This window comes from Abramis brama (genome assembly GCF_963993115.1).
Source record: "Abramis brama genome assembly, chromosome: 6".
Taxonomy (NCBI): Eukaryota; Metazoa; Chordata; class Actinopteri; order Cypriniformes; family Leuciscidae; genus Abramis; species Abramis brama.
Window position 1 is genome coordinate 30,947,372 of NC_139968.1, and position 17,672 is coordinate 30,965,043.

General features: G+C 38.1%; 4 protein-coding genes across 5 annotated transcripts in view; 2 read left to right on the forward strand and 2 right to left on the reverse strand.

Annotated features, from left to right (window-relative positions):
• The window catches only part of LOC311085787 (uncharacterized protein), a 219,676-nt gene extending 209,068 nt beyond the window's left edge, over window positions 1-10,608 (reverse strand). The window contains exons 1-2 of the mRNA XM_084118421.1: window positions 10,493-10,608; window positions 9,988-10,320 (exon numbers count right to left, since the gene is read on the reverse strand). Coding sequence (XP_083974547.1) covers window positions 9,988-10,320; window positions 10,493-10,538 — 379 coding nt within the window. The 5' untranslated portion in view covers window positions 10,539-10,608. The remainder of the gene's footprint in view (window positions 1-9,987; window positions 10,321-10,492) is intronic.
• Window positions 1-17,672, reverse strand: part of LOC311085752 (uncharacterized protein) — a 333,708-nt gene that overhangs the window by 225,551 nt on the left and 90,485 nt on the right. The window lies entirely within an intron of this gene.
• The window catches only part of LOC311085740 (uncharacterized protein), a 294,139-nt gene that overhangs the window by 193,386 nt on the left and 83,081 nt on the right, over window positions 1-17,672 (forward strand). The gene's annotated exons all lie outside the window — the stretch shown is intronic.
• Window positions 1-17,672, forward strand: part of LOC311085768 (uncharacterized protein) — a 51,621-nt gene that overhangs the window by 23,023 nt on the left and 10,926 nt on the right. The window contains exons 4-5 of one of the 2 annotated variants that reach the window (XM_084118395.1): window positions 282-587; window positions 2,665-3,634. In XM_084118395.1, the coding sequence (XP_083974521.1) occupies window positions 282-587; window positions 2,665-2,744 (386 nt within the window). In that variant the 3' untranslated portion in view covers window positions 2,745-3,634. Of the gene's footprint in view, window positions 1-281; window positions 588-2,664; window positions 3,635-17,672 lie in introns of those variants that run through there. The other variant, XM_084118396.1, reaches the window with a different exon arrangement.

Consider the following 17,672-nt stretch of genomic DNA (forward strand, 5'->3'; position numbering starts at 1 on the left):
TATATATATATATATATATATATATATACATATATATATATATATATATATATATATATATGTGTATATATATATATGTATATATATATATATGTATGTATATATATATATATATATACATATTCTACCAAATTGGTTCACAGTTGGGTAATGTTTTTAAGCATATATTCTTCTGTACTATATTTGACTTCAGATAGACTAGGTGGTTACACTTGGCAAACTTGATCTAATAGAAACATTTTCTTTGTATTTTTCTCTTTCTATGTTTCACAAATATTAAGTCGCATATATATCAGTGGTGGAGGGAGAACCGGTCACTTTATACCCTGATACTGAAATACAGAAAGACGATCGAATAATGTGGATGTTTGGAGATAAAGGCAATGTCATTGCTGAAAAAAAGACTGGAAAGAAAAGAGAAACACATGAAGGTCCTGATGGGATATTCAGAGACACACTGAAGCTGGACAAGAGGACTGGATCTCTGACCATCGAGAGCACGAGAACTGAACACTCTGGACTTTACAAGCTACAGATCAGCAGCAAAAGAGGAACCACAAACAAGAGTTTCAAAGTTGCCATAAATTGTGAGTAGTTGTTTATTTAGTTTATTTATCTTTGTGTGATTCATCGAAATGAACACAACTGAATTTTAATAGTTAAAGTGCACATTGAGTTACTGTGATGTCATTCCTTTTGTATTTTCCTTAATTTATTAAATGTTATGGTGTACAAAATGATGAATTAATGCAGTAAAGAAAATTACTGGCCCAGTCATAAATAATGAGCCAAAACATTATGATCATCTTCCTGAAATGCTGGCCCTCCATGTGTTGTCAAAACAGCTCTGACCAGTTCCGGATCCAGTTACGACTTTCACATGCCCATTGTAAGTGCTTTTGATGGTGGACAGGGGTCATAATAAGGGAGTTTCACACCAGAGGAATCTTTTCATAGTTCCTAGAACTATTGGGGAAGTTCCCAGTTTCTGGCGTGTTCGCTTTGCAGGAAATAGGAGCGATTTTAGTTTTAGGAACTCTTCTGGAGTAACAAATTTAGCTCCTACTTCAGGGTAGGGTCTAAACCAGCACAATAGGCTCTATGCACGATCGCTTCCGCGTTTTGTCTCAGCCCGCCCAGTTACATCCGGTGCTGCGTCAGAAGCCGTTTTTGCATTAGGTGGAGATAATGGCAAATTACACTCTCTGTTTACAAGAACTTCCAGCGGTTAACGTGAATGATGTTAACAATATTGTGAGGCAGTTAACTGTCACAAATATGAGTAAGAAAGAGAAGTTCTTTAAATTAAAAATTTCGAGCTACATCGACAACTTTGAGGGTGAGTATTCTCTCATATCACGCGAAATCCGACTTGCGAATCAGTTTCTAAAATCGTTGTCTCCGTTTCTGAGAAAATTAATTTTATTAAAGTGAATTGTCCTATAGAATGCGCTATGCGGAAGTAAAGACGCCGGCTGAGATCCTACCGGAAATATGTCAGCAGCGTTCGTGCATAGAGCCTATTGGAACTAGATGCGAAAGTTCGTAGAGACAAACTTTAAGTTGGCTTGAGAAAGTTTGGACCAGAAAGTTTTTTGCTAGGCGGTTGCTAGGGTGTTCTGGGTGGTTGCTATGGTGTTGCTAGGCGGTTGCTAAGGTGTTTTGGGTGGTTGCTAGGGTGTTTTGGGTGGTTGCTAGGGTGTTATGGGTGGTTGCTATGGTGTTGCTAGGTTGTTCTGGGTGGTTGCTATGCTGTTGCTAGGTGGTTGCTAGGGTATACGGGATGGGTTGCTGGGATGTTCTGGGTGGTTGCTATGCGGTTACTAGGGTGTTTTGTGTGGCTGCTAGGCAGTTGCTAGGGTGTTCTGGGTGGTTGCTATGGTGTTGCTAGGCGGTTGCTAGGGTATTCTGGGTGGTTGCTAGGCGGTTGCTAGGTTGTTCTGAGTGGTTGCTATGGTGTTGCTAGGCGGTTGCTAAGGTATTTTGGGTGGTTGCTAGGGTGTTGCTAGGTTGTTCTGGGTGGTTGCTATGCTGTTGCTAGGTGGTTGCTAGGGTATACGGGATGGGTTGCTGGGATGTTCTGGGTGGTTGCTATGCGGTTACTAGGGTGTTTTGTGTGGCTGCTAGGCAGTTGCTAGGGTGTTCTGGGTGGTTGCTATGGTGTTGCTAGGCGGTTGCTAGGGTATTCTGGGTGGTTGCTAGGCGGTTGCTAGGTTGTTCTGAGTGGTTGCTATGGTGTTGCTAGGCGGTTGCTAAGGTATTTTGGGTGGTTGCTAGGGTGTTGCTAGGCGGTTGCTAGGATGTTCTGGGGGGTAAAATCTTAAACCCTAATAACTCTCTCAAGCCAACTTAAAGTGTAAATTGCAGGGTAATTTTTTCACGAAGATAATGCAATGTGTTTATTAAACATAAAGATAAGAACCACCCACCATTGTTTTTTTTATACCAAAATGCTGATATAATATGAAAAGTTGGCACTTATAACAGTGGTTTTAACCGCTCCCGCTCCCTTCCACTAGTTAGGGCGTTACGTCATAAGAGGAACTCACTAGTAGAGTTACCGGTAGTGATCGACCGATATATTGGGCCGATATTTGCGTGTTTTACGTGTATCGGCATTGGTGCTGCGTTCGCCGATAGTTTTTTTCCCGGCTTTATTTACAGACAGGCATCTGCAGGCAGCTCTGTGTTGCTGGAGATGCTGCAGTTCACGTGCAGCCCATGCACTGCCCCTCCCACACTAGCAGAGTGCTGGAAGCCTCTTCAACACAACGGTATTTTTTAAACTTTCAAAGCATCTTTTAACTGTTTGACTTAGCTGAAATATTGCCATACACTTTGAAAGTGGACACACGTTGCTCTATATGTGCGTGCAACTATAGCTAAGCAAGTTTGTGGGTCCAAATGGAAAACGCGAATGCCTCATCTATAAAACTGCTTGTCATCATTGTATTTAGGGAGCTGCAAATAGCTAAGTTTGAGGCTATCCATACGGCAGCTGTTACAAACACTGGTCATAGGATTAAATAATGCCGACGTTGTTCCGTGATGCCGTGATATTTGTGGGAGTTTTATTCAGCGACCACCTGAGTGGACGTGTTCTCATAAAAGAAGCGACGCGGTTGCGACAAGCATGCGATGCAGCGGCAGCGCGTTTGTTCAGGCGCTCCTATGCCGTGGTGAGATGAAAACATCTAAACTTTTCTGAATGCTGCAAGCGCACGCAGGTCATGTGACAAAAAATAACTGACCTTTCCATCACAACATCGAAAGCTCGGCCGAACAGCTGATCATAGCTGGACAGGGCGGGTTTTTATTTCTCATCTCCATAAATATATGTAGTCGTAAAGGGCTAGACATAAATTAATCCTTACTTCCTCGTCATCATGGAGAGCAGTTCATGGTTGCATAGCAAGACAGACGCCACGGGAGCGCAAGCGCTTGTAGAAAGGAGAAAGCGGTGCGGCCGTGCTTTCCACACGTTTTTAGACGCGATATGTGAACAGTCCCTAATTCATAATAAACTGAGAATCTATGTGGTTTAAAATCGTTTTTGTTTTGTTTAAAATGGAGATCACGATTACATAGGCTATAACAGACAACTACACAGAATAACATGTTCCAGTCTATTTATAAAAAAAAAAACTAATTTGAATCATTAATTCAAACATGTTTAAAACAAATTAATTCAGTCTCATTCATAAATACCTGTTTAATTAATGGATGATTCACCGTTTTTTAATGAATCTCTTGAGTCTTCTTGAATAAATGATTAAATGAAAAAAAAAGTTGATTTTTGCCACCTAGTTTGTCAAATATTGTTTTTTTAAGTTCAATAAATGTTCCTTGTAACATTTGTTATCATCATTGTGTATTTTTTATGCTGTAAATTGAGTGAGCAAAAGCAGAATCGGCTCCAAATATCGGCCCAAGAAAATCGGTATCCCGTATCGGCCCATCGGCTAAGGCTGATGAAAAAAAATCGGCATCGGCACTAAAAAATCCATATCGGTCGATTCCCTAGTTACCGGCATATTCCATAGTACGCTAGCAGCTATAGATGCCTTACATAACTTCAGAAAAGTTGGTTGTATGTTTTATTTGATAAAAAAAAAATTATGGATAAAATAACTCCATTGTAAACATACTCGTGTGTGCTGACTTCAAGGGGACCGTGATCCTGCCTGAAATGAGAATAAGCTATTCGCAAAACAAACGGGTTCAGGCACGTCAGATCAGCCGGTCGCAGGTCGAGCTGTTCCACTAAACTCCAAAACGCGTTCACCTCACGGCAGCACACACTCTCCACTGCTGATTCAATTGGGTGGCATAGCCCACACAAACACAGTGATGGGGACATCGATCTCTCTTTTTCTTTTCTGACAATAAACATCGCTAATTAAATCGTGAGAAATTGATAACGCTTGGATTGAGGAAGGGTATTACATGACGTTTGAGGCAAGGGCGTAGGTTTGATTTTGAAATTGGTGGGGACAGGGACATCCCCTGAATCTGTCATTAAAGGGACATTTCACCCAAAAATGAACATTCTGTCATCATTTACTCTCCCTCAAGTTGTTTTAAACCTGTATGAATTTCTTTATTCTTCTGAACACAAAAGAAGATATTTTGAAGAATGTTGGTGACCAGACAGTTGATGGACCCCATTGACTTCCATAGTAGAAAAAAAAAAAACCTCAGTACTGGTTACCAACATTCTTCAAAATATCTTCTTTTGTGTTCAGCAGAAGAAAGAAATGCATACAGGTTTGAAACAACTTGGGGGAGAGTAAATGATGACAGAATTTTCATTTAAAGGTGAACTTACAGAAATGAACTGTTGGCATATTTGTTTCACATCAATAATGTCCAGTTTGTCCTGTTGGACATGACACACAGCAATACTTGTGCCATTAATCTGAGTCATGTTTTCAGTGTCCTAAGAGCACTGAAACTTCTTTCAGCTTCAGCTGATGAGACTGGGATGACAAGGGTTTCAACTTCATCAAACATTCCTCTCATTTCAACAAGACCAAGCAATGTTGTGTTTTTATGTTTTATGGGGACTTTTTACAGACATAATGATTTTATACTGTACAAACGGTATATTATATCCCCCTACACTAACCCTGCCTATCACAGAAAACTTTCTGCATTTTTACATTTTCAGCTGTTTTCCAAAAATAAATAAATAAATTCCCACAAGGACAAGTATTTTGGATATTGCCATCTTTGTGGTGACATTTTGTCCCTATAATGTAGTGTTACACACACACACTTAAGCATACACAATCTCTCTCTCTCTCTCTCTCTCTCTCTCTCTAACGATTGTTAAACTAACGATTGTTCGCCACTTATCCCGCGATTGTAATACAAAACTGATTTGTCCCGCATTTTTGTACTGTTGATTTCTCCCTAGCTTACCGCATCTAGGTTTCCTTCGGAGGAGCATAATTTACCGCTTCATACCAGAGCCTCATCTCGCAAGTTAGATAGAAAAAACAAAGCCAATCAGTTTAGCGATGTGTGTTAGCAGGCGGGACTCAGATATATTAACCGTTTGTGTACCATGAATTGCGCATTTTTCTCAGAACGCTCTTGTAAGAGATTTTAATCTAAATAAGATGTTTCCTGATTAAATAAAATAAGCCTAATATATAAAAACCACAAGACACAACCGGACAACAGTGGTTATAATATAATTTAAGTTTTGATCGAAATTATTGATAGGGACATAGTGTCACTGAATATTGGTAGGGACACGTCCCTAGCGTCCCTACTAAATTCTACGCCCCTGGTTTGAGGCGTCGATGAGACTAGCGATTGATGCCTGTGCAGTGTGTGCATCTCTACAGCTCTGATTTGGACTGACTTACTGTAAGTAAATAATGTCTTTAGTCGTTGTCCCTCCTTGCTATTCTACATGACAGCAATATTTTGAAAAGACTTGCTTGTTCCGTTATTTTATCCGGGTTAAGTTTGCACCAGGCTAGACTAGCTCTAACGTAGCTAACGTTACTAAACCAGGACACCTGGCTAACCCTCCACTCATTCTCCTCACACCAAGCATTAATAACTCTTTGAGTGCCATGGCTCCCCTCTCTCACGCCTGACCGGTTAAAAATTGTAGAGCTGTGGTCCATAAAGAATTTGATGGTTTCCCACATTCTCAGTCGTTCTCCAAATAGCCATAATACAGTAGGAATCTAGCAGAGTATGGGTTGCGAGTTCCTCTTGTGACGTCATCACCAGTTACTGAAAAAACACGCTACCTTTGAAGAAACCCCAATAAATGTTATTTTAACACATTTTAAGACAGAAATAATTAAGTAAGGAATAATTGACGACAGGCCGTTGAATTATTAGAAAAATAATGCACACCCGAGGTGGTAATGCGGTCACGACGCGAAGCGGAGTGGCCGTTCACCTCGGGTGTGCATTATTTTCTAATAATTCAACGGCCTGAAGTCAATTATTCCGCTTATACTACAGTTACCACACCTCGAAACATTGTTCAGATTATGTATTTCAAGACGTTTGTAAAGTTTTTGTCATTAAAACGCTCTTGTATGTAGGACTAATTTCTTACGCATCTAATCCCATGCCTCCGTTGCTAATTCCAAAACGTCATTTTAGAGTTAGTAACGGAGGTTTGAGCCACTGATAGCAGACTAATGCTGGGGACACACGACTAGCTGACACATTCTCTGACTGTTTTCATCGCAGCATATTTTAAACACCGACTTTGAACACAGACTGAATGCGCTGAACACGCGTTTGGACATGATCAGTCATAAGAATCAAATAACATTCATAACCGGCCTTAAAGTGTGTCCCCGGCTTTATGCAGTTATTAATGCAGTTATTAGAGAGAGATGTGCAATAATGAGACAGAAAAGCATGTGCGTCAATATTATTATTTATTTATTAATTCAATTCGTTTTAATTAATTCGTTCATTCTTTTGTTTCTATTATTGACAGATGACAGTAGACTAGCCAAATAAATGAAACACAAAGCCCTTTTAACAAGTAGGCCAATCAATAATTATTTATTTGTTAAATTATCTGCAATAAAAATTCGTGCTGCAGGACTATCCATTTATTTAGCCTATATTCAGTTTAATTTTCTATTGATTATATAGGACTATATACTTTATTTATTCAAATTAAACTGCATGTTTCCATTGATTGTGAAGCTAGACATTGAAAATTGCAGATCAAGCGCATGGGGCTAAATGCTTTTTCTTGTTATGAATTGTATCCTATTTTCCGTTATTACCGTTAACTACGCGAAGTGATTTGGAACTGTAATGCGGTCAAGACCTGCCTGGAACTACTTTAGCCGTGCGTTTCCCTGAAAATAATGCACACCTTAGAACGTTCGTCAACCAATCAGATTCAAGCATTCAACGGCCCTGTAGTATAAATATATATATATAGAGCACTTTAATTTACACATTAATTGGCTGTGGTGGTTAACCTGCAACTTACACTTTAATAATAATAAGTTTAAATAGGATTTCAGTAAGTTGGCTCTCTCAAGCCAACTTAATAATAAGTTTAAATAGGATTTCAGTAAGTTGGCTCTCTCAAGCCAACTTAACTATCAGTGACGTTGGTGAACGCACGCAAAACACTAGTAACCACCATTTTAAAAAAAAAGCTGTGTAAACACACAGATTATAGCTTGTATATTTACTCCAGATAATAACTCTACGAACATGGAAAACTGATAGATGGACCTCTTAATCTTTACACTGATGAAAAAATCCAATGTGACTTTGAGGGGACCAGGAGAAACATGATTGTGTATTTCTGCTGAGCTAGCAACACTGGACATCAACCACACGTCAAACACTAATAACTTTTCATTACTGTCTACTTTCTATGTATAACAGTTCTAACCATAGACGATGCCCCTTCGCTCTCTTCCATTGGTGAGAAGTGAAGCCGCCAGTGTACCGATATGGCGTTGACATCGTGGGGTTTGAGTCTGCGCAGTAGCGATTTCGGGACCAGACCTGCGCAGTAGTGAGCAGGAAGTAAAGCCGCGAAATCAAGGCCCCGCCCTCACTATCGGTGCGAAATAATTAATTATAGAAATTTAGATATTAAATTTAAAGCTCCATTCTCCTCTATCCTCCGAAGATCCCGAAAAAAGGCTGTTGGTGCTTCAGTAACTACTTCGCTCAGAAAACCTGTCAATCACAGCTGTCAATCATGATGTCACACCACCGTTTTTATAGCATCAAATAACTAACTAAATACAAACTTATTTTAAAAACAAACACTTGAATTTACATCAGCGTGATAAAAACAACAGTAAATGACAGAAACCACCTTCGGAAAAAAAGATAGGTAACTAAACCCTAAACCAACTTTTTTTTGTTTATGATCTGTAAGAATGGGGCTTTATTAGTGTTGTTCATTGATTCGAGTAACTTTTTTGACATTTGGGTATAAAGTGTTTTAATTCTACAATATATGGTGTAAAAACGTCTGAGTGCTGCCCTCTTCAGGTTCAACGGTGGCTACTGCAGTTGAATTTTCCTATTGGATGTTGCGGTACTGCGTGACGTAAACGGTACTGCGTGACGTAGGCTGGTTCCAGCTCACCACGCCCTCCCTTGGTACGAGCTCACCACGCCCTTGGATGAGCTAGCGTAGATTTATCTGTATTTAGTACAGTGGTAGGTATAGTGTTGCTGGGTGCAACTGCATAGCTTTCCAGCAGACTTGGAAATTAGGCGCCAGTGTTTGCATGCACTTGGCCTGGAAGACCGTGAGTGTAAAACCTGCATTTTACGCGGAATTGCTTTTCCAACGCAATAGAGGTGGACATTGGCTTCTCCACACAGCTCGCGCTGAACAGCGACGCAGTGCCAAACGCTGTTCCTCGATCCTGCATGGACTCCACCACCGCAGCGGCGTCTTGATGTGAGTGATCATATATATTTTAATCACAATTTATGGTTAGGCTAAAGTTAATCCTCTGGGGTCGACAAACGCGTCGGCGCATTTTGCTGGATTTTTTCACAGAGCTGCAAAATATGAATATGCCTATACAGAGCGCGCGCTATTGACATCAACTCGATAAAACTCATCAGATGCATATTTACGTCGTCTTGCGACCCTGTGAGCAAACTCTCCATTTTAGACAGTCTGACAGCAGGACTCTCAGGTGCACGCCCTTCCACTCACGTTTCGTCCCCTCTATCTCCGTTGGGGTCTGCCCACTTTTCTAGCATTTTTCAAATATTGCCAGTGGGTGGAGTCAGGCTCTGACCAGGGGTTTAGTTACCCTTTAAAGTGTAATTAAATTGTTTAGTTGGTCTCAAGTCTCGTTGAATAACACGGGGAGCCTGGGTTTATGACCTATACTAGGACCAGTCAACAGGGGACGATCGAGACGTTTTGGCTTCACTTTTCAGGGCTTGTGCGGCATGCTTGGTTCTAACTAATAACTAGTACTGTCAAATGATTAAAATATTTAATCGCGATCAATCGCATTAATGTCATAGTTAGCTCGCAATTAATCGCACATTGTTATCTATTCTAAATGTCCCTTGATTTCTTTTTGTCTCGTAATTTTTTTCTCATTTTAATGCTCTTAACATGGAAAAGTGGATCAGTATTGTTCAGATGTACGACGCAAAGAGCAGATTACATTTCTTTGAATTTAATTTGAATCAAATTCTTAAAGAAAGAAATGTTGTAAAATCATCAAAAAAATTTGCACAAATGATTCTGTCATCACAAAACCACTTATTTCATTATCAGACTAATTATGACCTTGTTTTACGTGTTAAAAGGTTAATAGACAGAAAAATAGTGTCTACCCAGATCCGGCCCACATCTGGTACTTGTGGACTCAAACGCGTTGAGTCCACAAGTACCAGATGTGGGCCGGATCTTGGCCGTGAGCCGACACTATGTTGCTGTCTGAGTATATCCTATATATCGAATAATCCAGCTGGTATACTCACCACAGACAATAAGATTGAATATGTTGAACGGCGTCTCTGATCTTGTGGTTTTGACTTGATAAAGTCCAGAGTCCATGGTTCTGATGTTTGTGATGGTCAGAGATCCAGTCTGATCCAGTTCCAGTCTGCCTCTGAATCTCCCATCAGCACTATCATTATAAAATATTGGTTTATTGTCCTGTCTATTGATTTGAGCAATGAGAATGTCTTTATGTCCAAAATTCCATCTTATCTGATCATCTTTCTGTATTTTAGAAACATTAGGCTGTATGGTGACAGATTCTCCCTCCATCCCTGACACTGACTTCACTTCATCTGCAACGCCAAAAACACCTGCCGAACAAACAGAAATGATTGCTTCAAACTAATTTGATATATATATATTGTTGTGAATTAGATTGATTGATTTACAGTCATCATAATTTAAGACATTAACAGCAAATGCAAAATCTATTCTGACTGATTTGAATAGTACACTGTGCATCATAAAACAAGTATAACTTACCAACTAAACACCACAGGCACAAATGGAGGAAAATTGGGTGAATCATTTTCTTCAGCAGTTTGAACGTCAGAACCGTTTCAAATAACGAAAGACTTCAATTCTACCGCCAGAAGAGCTAAAGATGAGAGAGATGTCAGTCTGAGTTGAAGTGCTCTTTCAGAGTCTGTACACCTTCTTACGTGGACCTATATAGAAATGAAGTCTAAGACACTGCAGACTTCCTCCCATGAGATATTTTAAGATTGGTTTGACTTCCCCTTTATGCTATTGGGCTTATTAATATGTGTATGTGTATTAGTATATTAGTATGATGTGATGTTGACCTAGCGAATTTGACCTCAGACCCTGGAACATTTTGCTTACACTTTATTATAAGGTGTCGTTGTTATGGAGTAATTATATATTTAAGTACTGAGTAATATTAATTAACAAGGTACTATGGGTTCGGGTAGGATTAGTATTTGGTTGAGGGGTATTTGCATGTAACTATGCATACTTTAATGCTAAAACTAAAATTTGAACACATGATGCTGGCCCGAGAATTTTCGGTTTCTTTCGCTCCCCCGTGAAACTCACCGAGTGGTCGGGTGTTCGCTTATATGCTCACACAAAAATCGCTGCAAAAGCTACCACAGAACCGAAAATTCTCAGGCCAGCAGCATGTGTCCAAATTTCAATCCGAACCGTTCTATTTCATCAGAAACGATCTGAAACCAGGGCTTTAAGTGTAAAATACCGAACTTGACCTTTAATTACACTCTTTTTATTCATTTTTTTAAAGCAATTTCTTTTATATGTGAAAAATTCGGTAATAGCCTATAATTACAGAATCAAGAAGTTACAATCTAAAATAAGGCTGTTTAATTTATAGATTTATTTGTTTAACTTTTTAAATTAATTTTCAGATTATTTATTTAAATATGAATTCATATCTTAGTATATCAGATTGGTATCGGTCGATGCCAGTCTGAATTTTCTTGATGAGAGTTCATCTCAAATTTGGGAAGATCACGATTATGATCATGGATTGTGATTGTTTTTTAACCTGTTAACCGTTGCCAGTGCGCAGGCGCACTGAAGCGTTTTTTTTTTTTATTTAGTTCAAAGTTACTATCAGATTTAATGTTATACCTTGACAAACATACATCATTAAAAAGATTTATAGAGCTGGTAAGTCCCGCCCCTTCCGCTAATCCCCCTGGACCTCTAGGTTGAAAAATCGTCAATGCAAGTGAATGGGAGAAAAAAAAGAGTAATAAATTGTATGACCTCAATAACTAAATATGAATGGGGAGCAAGGAAAAGTGCAATGTTATGTATATATCAAGCCCTAGTACGTTCTAGCATAGATTACGGATGTGCAGTGTATGGTGATGCAGCTATATCTCAGTTAAAGAAACTGGAGAACATACAATCTAGAGCACTTAGAATCTGCTGTGGAGCTATAAGAAATGAAATGGGGGGAAATGCCATTAGACCTGAGAAGAGAAAAGCTTGCAATGATGTATTGGGCTAACTTAAAAGGTGGTAAGAAGAATCATTGTACACGCGTAATACTAAATGACTGTTGGGAATACAAAAAGAATGGAGGAAATAGCTTTGGCTGGAAATATGGACAGTGGGTCAAGGATTATGGTATAGAGGATGAAGAAATTTGTTCTAACATGCCATTAAGTGGTGTGGCAGTGTGGAATATTACTGAACCTGTTGTTGAAATGAGATTATTGGAGGCTCGGGAAAAAGCAGAAGAAATATGCAGTAATAGTTATAGAGTTAATGTTTTTATGAGAGAAAACTTTAATTCTTTTGTGTAGATTTACACAGATGGATCTAAGGATCCAATTGAGCAAAAAGTGGGCATAGGAGTGTATATTCCCAATTTTAAGACAGAAATAAGCTTGAGGCTAAGTAACAAACTGTCTGTGTACTCTACTGAGCTAACTGCAATTATAGTAGGACTACAATGGGTTGAACAGGTTAGGCCAAACAGGATTTTAATTTGCTCAGATTCTTCATCAGCTCTTAAAAGTATAAAATCTACAAAAAGTGATAGAGAAGATTTGTTAGTGGAAATTTATACTTTATTGTACAGACTGAAAATGGAAGGTATAACTGTATATTTTTGTTGGGTGCCAGCACATATCGGGATAATAGGGAATGAAATAGCTGATAAATTAGCAAAAGAGGCATTAAAGAAAAACGTGGTGGAAGTTAAAGTCCCTTTGGGTAGAAGTGAAATAAAATCTGTGATTAATAGGAAATTAATACAAAAATGGCAACAAAGATGGGAAAATAGCAGTACAGGTAGGTGGTTTTATAGTATTGAGAAATCAGTAGGGAAAAAAGTGCAGTTTTTTGGAAGATATAGAAAAGAAGAAGTAATGATATCTAGATTAAGAATGGGACATACAGGATTAAACTCAACATTAGCATTAATGGGGAAGCATGACAGTGGGATGTGTAACGAATGTAATATTTTAGAAACAGTTGAGCATGTGCTTTTTAAGTGTGGTAAATATGATGGTCAGCGTGACAGTCTTTTTAATAGTATTAAAAATAGGCCAGTGAGTGTTGTGGATCTTCTGGGGAAGGGTTTAAGTCGTGACAATCAGATATATAGGGCTGTTTTAATCTTTTTGGAGGTTACAGGTATATGTTACAGGATATAGGAATATAGGGTCTGAGGGTGAGATGTATGGTGCCTCTGCCTGCCTTAAAGGCTGAGGAGCCCAGTGTGGAAGCTGGAGGAGCTGAACACGCAGCGTCAGCTGAAGCCTGGGCTCTGATCCTTTGGGGTGGGTGGGGTATCCACCCCCCCTTCAATTAATTTTTTTTTTTTTTTTTTTTTTGGAAAGGAAAGGAAGGAAAGGTGAAAGAAAGAAAATAAAATAAAACAATACAGATTCATCACCCAGGTGGATAAAATATTCAGTAGGTGGCGGTAATGCTCCTATAGAGTAAACGGCCAGATAACTAAAAGAAGAAGAAGAAGAATGGGAGAAAATAATTATTTTCTGGTCCCGTTTGAATTTTGCCATGAATGTGAACATATGTTGTCTGTGAATTTTTTATATAACTTTTCGTGTAAAGAATGCTACAATTTAGCGTGTAGAAGTTTGATACGGGTAGACTTTGTGTGTGAGCACTTTGTGGACTACAACTCCTCGCTGCTTTCGACGCGTTTGTAACGTCACCACCACTAGCACACGGACACTAGCTCACGGATCCCGCTAAACATGGCTGTGTCTTTGGTGCACTTCACCTCCTTCTTTCAGGGAGAGGACAAAATTGTTGAAGTTGGCGAAAACCACGGGTAAGTCAACTTTATGGGGTGACGTCACATGTTGAGACATGTAGTCTTTCTCGTTATGTCTTTTCCACAACTGCTAGCTGAAGAATCATACCATATAGCCTACTGTCAAACTCGTAACATGAAAAGTTATATAAAAAATTCACATAGCCTACAACATATGTTCACATTCATGGCACAATTCAAACGGGATCAGAAAATAATTATTTTCTCCCATTCACTTGCATTGACGGTTTTTCAACTTTGACCCAGATAGCAATTACATGTGGGCCACATGTGGGTATTATCTGGCACATATGGCCTAGATGTGGCATGGCTGAACAGATATGGGCCAAATCGTAGCCATATTTGTTTTGCCATAACTTTAAAATCTGCGGGAAATGCTCTCTTGGTTCACAACTGATTTTGAGGTATATGGCCCAGATAACAACGAACACATGAGAACCATATGTGGCTGAGCTATGGCACACAGTGAGAAACACCGACTTGTGGTAAACATTTGGCTTATACGTGGAAAAACACAGGAATCCTGAAATCAACTGCGGCAAACATCCGCCGTTCCACACCTCAGGTTGCTCTGCATCTTCCCTCCTATTGGTGGAGAGACTACGGCGCGAGTTTGACTGCGACGCTGCTGGGCAGCTGACGCCTTTTACTCTGCTTTCCTCACGACTGTGTACATTCAGGTAAGTGATGTTTTGGCATTTTAAAGTCATATAAATGAAATATGCAGCATTATGTGTCAATATTGCATGTTATTATGCGTTTAGTTATTCGTTCCATCGAGGAAGGGGTTGAACTAGCTAATATTTTCTTCAGTTTACTGCTATAACTTACAATAAAGTTTAATGTTTAACTTAACCGTTAACTTAGGCTATAGCAGTTCGCTGGTTTGCCGTTTTAAATTAAGATGTTTTTGTTTATAAATCAACAGCTCACTGTCGTACACAATAAAATAGTATAGTTTGTCATTGTGTAGTACGTTAGCCTATTTGTGAATTAAGGCGACGCGGTCCAATGTCGGTGTTACTGTTTGTCAGAAAACCTAAATCCTAATTTGTGTTCACAATCATTCAACTAATCATAATAATATAAAAATGCCAAGAATAAACACATTAATACGTGTGCATTATTGTATGTATCTTTATTTAACTCTGAAATGATATTCAACCAAGACTTTTTCTCATGACCTTTCCCTCTTTAAAATTAAAGTTGTAATGTTAACGTTAGGCTATTAGTGTCATCACAATACCAAAATTATGACTTTCGATACAATACCTGTTCATTAACATGAACTAATAATGAACTGCACTTCTACTGCATATATTAATATGTGTTAATGTTAATTTCAACATTTACTATTCAATATAAAAAAAATATACTTGTTAACTTTAGTATGCACTGTGAACTAACATGAACAAACAAAGAATTGCTGTATTTCTGTTAACTATCAATTAATTGAGCAGCCATTCACTGCCATTATAAAGCTTGGAAGAGGCAGGACATTTTTATAATTACTCTAATTTCTCACGATATAGTTTATATACCATGCTATGGTATACTGTCACCCAGCCCTAATGTGCGGTATGGGTGGGGCAATGACAATAATTTCCATATTAAAAACCTAGAAAATATGGTTTCAGATGGAGTAAATAATAGTTTATAGTTCATTTTTTAATAAAATATAAAAGCACTTTCATTTTAGGGTGGTCTATTTAAATGCATATTTCAACCACTTACACAATGTTTTTTTTTCCTATCAGATTACCTGTCTGGGTCTGGTTGGTGGCTCTGACCTGAATAACACCGTGTGGAGAGTGCTGAAAGGCACTTTTACAACTGCTGTGGCACGTTATGAATTGGAGAGAAGTCAGTGGGAAGATTGGTGTCCAACGCCTGGTCGTAAAGGAAGTTGTCATTGGTGAGACCTTTTTTAGAAGTCACTTTTATTTGTATTGCACTTTGCACAATTCACAACTTTTCAAAACCGCTTTACAGAACATTGTATTTTTATTTCTGTTATCTCAGTATCGAACCAAACAACTTTTTTTGTCATTACCTGATCACATCCGTGGCTCACTTAAGTGACTGCATTTTTTATTTAGAAGTTTTATGTTTTGTTTTTAAAGAAAGTTATTTTTTATATATTGCGAATCATATTGTTTCAATCATACATTTTAAAGCTGTAATCACAATATAAGATTATCATTCTGTCAAAGTCTCATACCAGCGCATGCCTACAACTATCTGTATTTAGTTCATTATCACTGTGTATTTAAAGGGTTAGTTCACCCAAAAATGAAAATGCTGTCAGTAATTACTCACCCTCATGTTGTTCCACCCCCGTAAGACCTTCGTTCATCTTCAGAACACAAATTAAGATATTTATGATGAAATCTGAGAGCTGTCTCACTCCTCCATAGGCTTCTCTGTTATTGAAACTTGCCAGCCCAGAAAGTTAGTAAAGACATTGTTAAAATAGTCCAAGAATACAGTGGCTGAACCTTAAGTTTATCAAGTGTCGAAAATACTTTTTGTGCGCAAAACAAGCTAAAATAAAGACTTTATTCAACGTAGTGTAACAGCGCAGTGCTTCTGTGTTGTACGTCAGAACGTAGGCTCACGATTGGCCAGCATCCCACACATGACCAGCGTCGGCCAATAGTGAGTCTACGCTCTGACGTACAACCCAGAAGTTGGAAAAACTTGAGGGTAATTACAGACAGAATTTTCATTTTGGGGCGAACTAACCCTTTATATTCCTCCTTGCATTCAGTACTTGGCCCATTGTTGTTTGTGTGTTTCTGCTTCCAAATTGTCTCGCATCATTGCAGATTATCTTGAGTTTATTTTGTGTTTGTAAAAACACTTATTTTTGTAGACTCTGTCTTTGGACTAAAACATGACATTAATGCTATCTGTGTTGGTGTGTTTTTACATTAGCGTGTGCATGTCTTTTTTTAAAAAAAGAAGCAGAATACATGCAGTGCTGTAAATTTTAACCGGTTGTTGGTGCAAAAGTATTCTAAAAATCTAAATAATTTGTCATAAGGAATTACGGTATAATTCTGGCCCACATATTGAAAAATATAATTTGCAATTCCTTTTGAAAATTTACTGGAAAAAAACTTTCATACACTGGTAATTCAGAGGTGTTTAATTTGTTAATAATTGCAATTAAAATATTATAGGATATTTACATTAATGATTTTTTTTCATTCACCTGCAGCTCTAGCTTCCAGGTTGTATTGCTGCTAACATTATTTAAATTCTTCTTTATTGCAGGTGCAGTCAGGCAGAATCCCCTTACTGGAAAAGATCAACACATTGCCGACCCTCATTGGAGACTTCTCTGCACATCAACACACTTCTCAACTCTTTACCTTTCAAGTTTGCTTTAACTTTCTCAATTTCTCTTTAAAGTTCTCTTTACCAACTGTGATTTATTTGTATTACTCTCATTGGACTAATTAAACATAACATTAATACACGCTTTGATTGAGTGTTTTGAACTTTGGTGTAAAAAAATAGCTTTGAATGCTATTTATATTATTAATTTGTATTCTTGAATGTTTTCAACTGAATTCTACTTAAAATAAGTACAACTGAGTAGCTGTAATTCTATGTATTCTTAAATGTTTTCAACCGAATACTACTGTAATTATTAAATTCAACTCTGTTGCTGTAATTATATTTATTTTGATAAATGTTTTCAACTGAATACTACTGTTATTATTCAACTCTTGCTGTAATTATATTTATTTTTATGAAATGTTTTCAACTGAATACTGCTGTAATTAAGTACAACACTTTAGTGGAGAAGAGCCTAGTATTTATTTAAATGCTTGTCAAAATAAATAGTTTTGAGTA